This window comes from Oncorhynchus mykiss, chromosome 15, assembly GCF_013265735.2.
Source record: "Oncorhynchus mykiss isolate Arlee chromosome 15, USDA_OmykA_1.1, whole genome shotgun sequence".
NCBI lineage: Eukaryota > Metazoa > Chordata > Actinopteri > Salmoniformes > Salmonidae > Oncorhynchus > Oncorhynchus mykiss.
The window spans coordinates 71,156,811-71,160,645 of NC_048579.1; the positions used below are offsets into that span (position 1 = coordinate 71,156,811).

The 3,835-nt window shown below is 42.1% G+C and overlaps 1 protein-coding gene across 1 annotated transcript; it reads left to right on the forward strand.

Moving 5' to 3' along the window:
* The first annotated feature begins 230 nt into the window (after nucleotides 1-230).
* Nucleotides 231-1,253, forward strand: LOC110490701 (complement C1q-like protein 2). Its single transcript, XM_036945207.1, has one exon. It carries the CDS (start codon nucleotides 409-411, stop codon nucleotides 955-957), a length of 549 nt encoding a protein of 182 aa, XP_036801102.1. The 5' UTR covers nucleotides 231-408; the 3' UTR covers nucleotides 958-1,253.
* The last annotated feature ends 2,582 nt before the right edge of the window (nucleotides 1,254-3,835 follow it).

The following is a 3,835-nucleotide window of genomic DNA, read 5'->3' on the forward strand; positions in this document are numbered from 1 at the left end:
TTTAAAGGAAGAACATGGGCCTCATCAAAACACCCACCAACTGTCTGTTTCACCATAAATGCTGAATATTTTCACAAGACAGGACACAATGCAACACACACAGACCATTTCACCTATTAGGTAGAAAAACGGTCACCAGAAGTTCATCCTGTTTCCAAGAAACTCATGTTTTATTACAGAGAATTTACATAATTGTGACACTGAAGTGATGAATGCATACTTAATTAAGTCAATGCATATAACCTTGAGATGGAAGAAGTTTCCCTTTGTACTTGCCTTTGCATTTTGATGTGACTGCTTGCACCCCAGAGCACTCTGCATAAAGCTGTTACCTCGACCACAACCACAGACTCAACTCTTCTCCTTTACAGAGTCAACTTGTTCCTGAAGATCTCTATCTAAACAGTCATGGAAGCCACCCTGACAGCCAGTGAGTGCCAGGTAGGGGAACAGAATGACCTACTGCTTTCACTGAGAGCCACAGTGGAGAAACAGAGTTCTGCACTCCAAGAGCTGAGAGCCACCGTGGAGGAATTGAAGAGAGAGAACAGGGAGAGACCGAAGGTAGCCTTCTCAGCTTCACTGTCTGAAACCAAAGGACCATTCAATACTGACATCACCCTGGTCTACAAGCATGTCTTCACCAACATTGGCAATGCTTACAGTCCGGTGACTGGCATCTTTAAGGCGCTGGTGAGTGGAATCTACTACTTCAGATTCACTGCCTTTGGATTCACCTCCAAACATAGAAGAGTGTCCCTGTACAAAGGAGGACAACTTATGGTGACTGTGACTGACCATAGCACACCACATGATGGAGAAGACAGTGGATCCAATGGTGTCACCCTGCAGCTGGTAGAAGGTGAAGAGGTGTACACCCGTCTTAAAGCAGAACATCAAGTCTATGATGACGGGGCTCACCACACCACCTTCACTGGATTCCTGATCTGCTCGTAGGAAGCAGAGTAACAGTTGTTAGCAAAAACTAGCATTGGGTTAAATTTCAGCTTTTTTATTCAGTAAAATTGTTAATGGATAGATGTTAACAGTTCCAGTGATTTTACATTCTCTAAACTAAAATAGAAAAACATTGAAACTAGGTTTAGACAATGTGAAAGTAATTGACAAGGTTACAAGTTTAATTGACAAGTTTTTGATTTGCTACTGAAATACATTGACTGTGGTGTTTTATGCGATGCTCAAGACATTGAGTTGTGTGTTTGATTTAAAATAAAATAAGATACACATTGAAGTGTCTAAGTTTGTAAAAAATATTGAGAGATGTACAGTATGAATATTCTCCAACCGCCCCCTCCTTCCAAAAATGTAAGAAATGTTTTTAAATGTAAATTCGATCCGTTTCTGTGTTCATTTTTTAAATACATTTTAAAATATTTATTTACACATTTTTGCCAATCTGGGATAGGAGGCTGTCTTTGACAATTGTTTCCTGAAATTCATCATTGTATACAATCAAATCATTTCCTAGCATGATTGATAAGGTGCTATGGAAAATATGACTGCCATAACAATTAGTGTGTTTTGGACGCAGGAAATCAGTGAATGAATTGTTTGGTTTTCCATTTCATTTGGTGCCAGCACCCTGTATGTTATTTAAAGACAATCTGGACATGCTCTAGTAGGAGTCTACACGATGTCAGGCACACAATACCATTCTGGACAACATATATTAATCAGTATCGGACCGTCATTCTGCACAACATATATTAATCAATATCGGACCGTCATTCTGCACAACATATATTAATTAATATCGGACCGTCATTCTGCACAACATATATTAATCAATATCGGACCGTCATTCTGGACAACATATATTAATCAATATCGGACCGTCATTCTGGACAACATATATTAATCAATATCGGACCGTCATTCTGGACGACATATATTAATCAATATCGGACCGTCATTCTGGACAACATATATTAATCAATATCGGACCGTCATTCTGGACATATATTAATCAGTATCGGACCGTCATTCTGGACAACATATATTAATCAATATCGGACCGTCATTCTGGACAACATATATTAATCAATATCGGACCGTCATTCTGGACAACAGGAATTGAAAACATCAACATCCCTCTTTCTGAAACTTTTTTGGTCATGCATACTGAAAATACATGCATATTTAGGTTCTCCAAAATATGCTGTCGCGGCTCACAGACAGATGGTTTGCATCACTGATACAGTATGAGTGTGAATGGACAAGAGGAGTGCTGTATGTGGAATGACAGCAGCCTTGCACTGAGCACTGTTTGACCCTGGTTGAGTTGTTGCCTATCTTTTACATTCTGTAATTTCCTCAATTCTCAAGTGGTTGACATCATGCATGTATCAACACACGCACCATACATGGCTTTATATGGAACACACTGAGGTGAAAGTCATTGGATGTCAGGGAGAGATGGAGGAGGGAAGTAGAGATGGATGGAGAGTTGGAGGGAGGTGGAGAAGGATGGAGAGTTGGAGGGAGGTGAAGGATGGAGAGTTGGTGGGAGGTGGAGAAGGATGGAGAGTTGGAGGGAGGTGGAGAAGGATGGAGAGTTGGAGGGAGGTGGAGAAGGATGGAGAGTTGAAGGGAGGTGAAGAAGGATGGAGAGTTGAAGGGAGGTGAAGAATGGAGAGTTGGAGGGAGGTGGAGAAGGATGGAGAGTTGAAGGGAGGTGAAGAATGGAGAGTTGGAGGGAGGTGGAGAAGGATGGAGAGTTGGAGGGAGGTGGAGAAGGATGGAGAGTTGAAGGGAGGTGAAGAATGGAGAGTTGGAGGGAGGTGGAGAAGTATGGAGAGTTGGAGGGAAGTAGAGAAGGATGGAGAGTTGGCGGGAGGTGAAGGATGGAGAGTTGGAGGGAGGTGGAGAAGGATGGAGAGTTTAAGGGAGGTGAAGAATGGAGAGTTGGAGGGAGGTGAAGGATGGAGAGTTGGAGGGAAGTAGAGAAGGATGGAGAGTTGGAGGGAGGTGAAGGATGGAGAGTTGGAGGAAAGTAGAGAAGGATGGAGAGTTGGAGGGAGGTGGAGAAGGATGGAGAGTTGGAGGGAAGTAGAGAAGGATGGAGAGTTGGAGGGAAGTAGAGAAGGATGGAGAGTTGGAGGGAAGTAGAGAAGGATGGAGAGAGAGAGAGAGAGAGACACAAACACACAGAGGGACCGAAATGCCATGTTACAAGGTCGTGAGAGCAGACCATTACCAAGTCCCCACATCTTTCCTCTAGTAGATACCAACCCAATTAGATTTCATAACAATCAATCAGAAATATAAGATGTCCTCTGGGCACAACCAGATGTGTGTGTAACATAATATCATTGCTAAACTGGAACATCTTTTAAAGAATACCTCTAAGGTGATATCATTTATTCAGAAGACGCTTCAGTTAAACAATAGCAGATGTGGAAATAGAATTGAGTACACATTGTCAGCATAGCTCACGTAAACATGCACAGCTCCCTCTCAAATGGCACCCTATTCCCTGCATAGTGCACTAGAACATATGAGGCTCTGGTCAAAAGTAGTGCACTATGTAGGGAATAGGGTGCCGTTTGGGAGGTTATGTAAGATAAGATCACAATGTTCTTTTTAGAATACCAAACCTCCTTCACCATGGTGAAATCGGAAAGAACATTTGCCCTAAGAAATGTGGGTTTTATGAAAACAGGATATCCCCTACATAAACAATAACAGAAACAACAACTGTTTCTATTCCAAACAGGTGAAGATAATTATGTCATTTAATCTGGTGCCTTTCTGGGTGAATGCTGACACCCACATGTCTGTGCCAGGCCAATAAAACTAGATCCTGTCTGCTAGT

What these genes read in the sequence shown, in the direction of transcription:
- LOC110490701 (XM_036945207.1), top strand. Translation starts at nt 409, where the DNA reads ATGGAAGCCACCCTGACAGCCAGTGAGTGCCAGGTAGGGGAACAGAAT.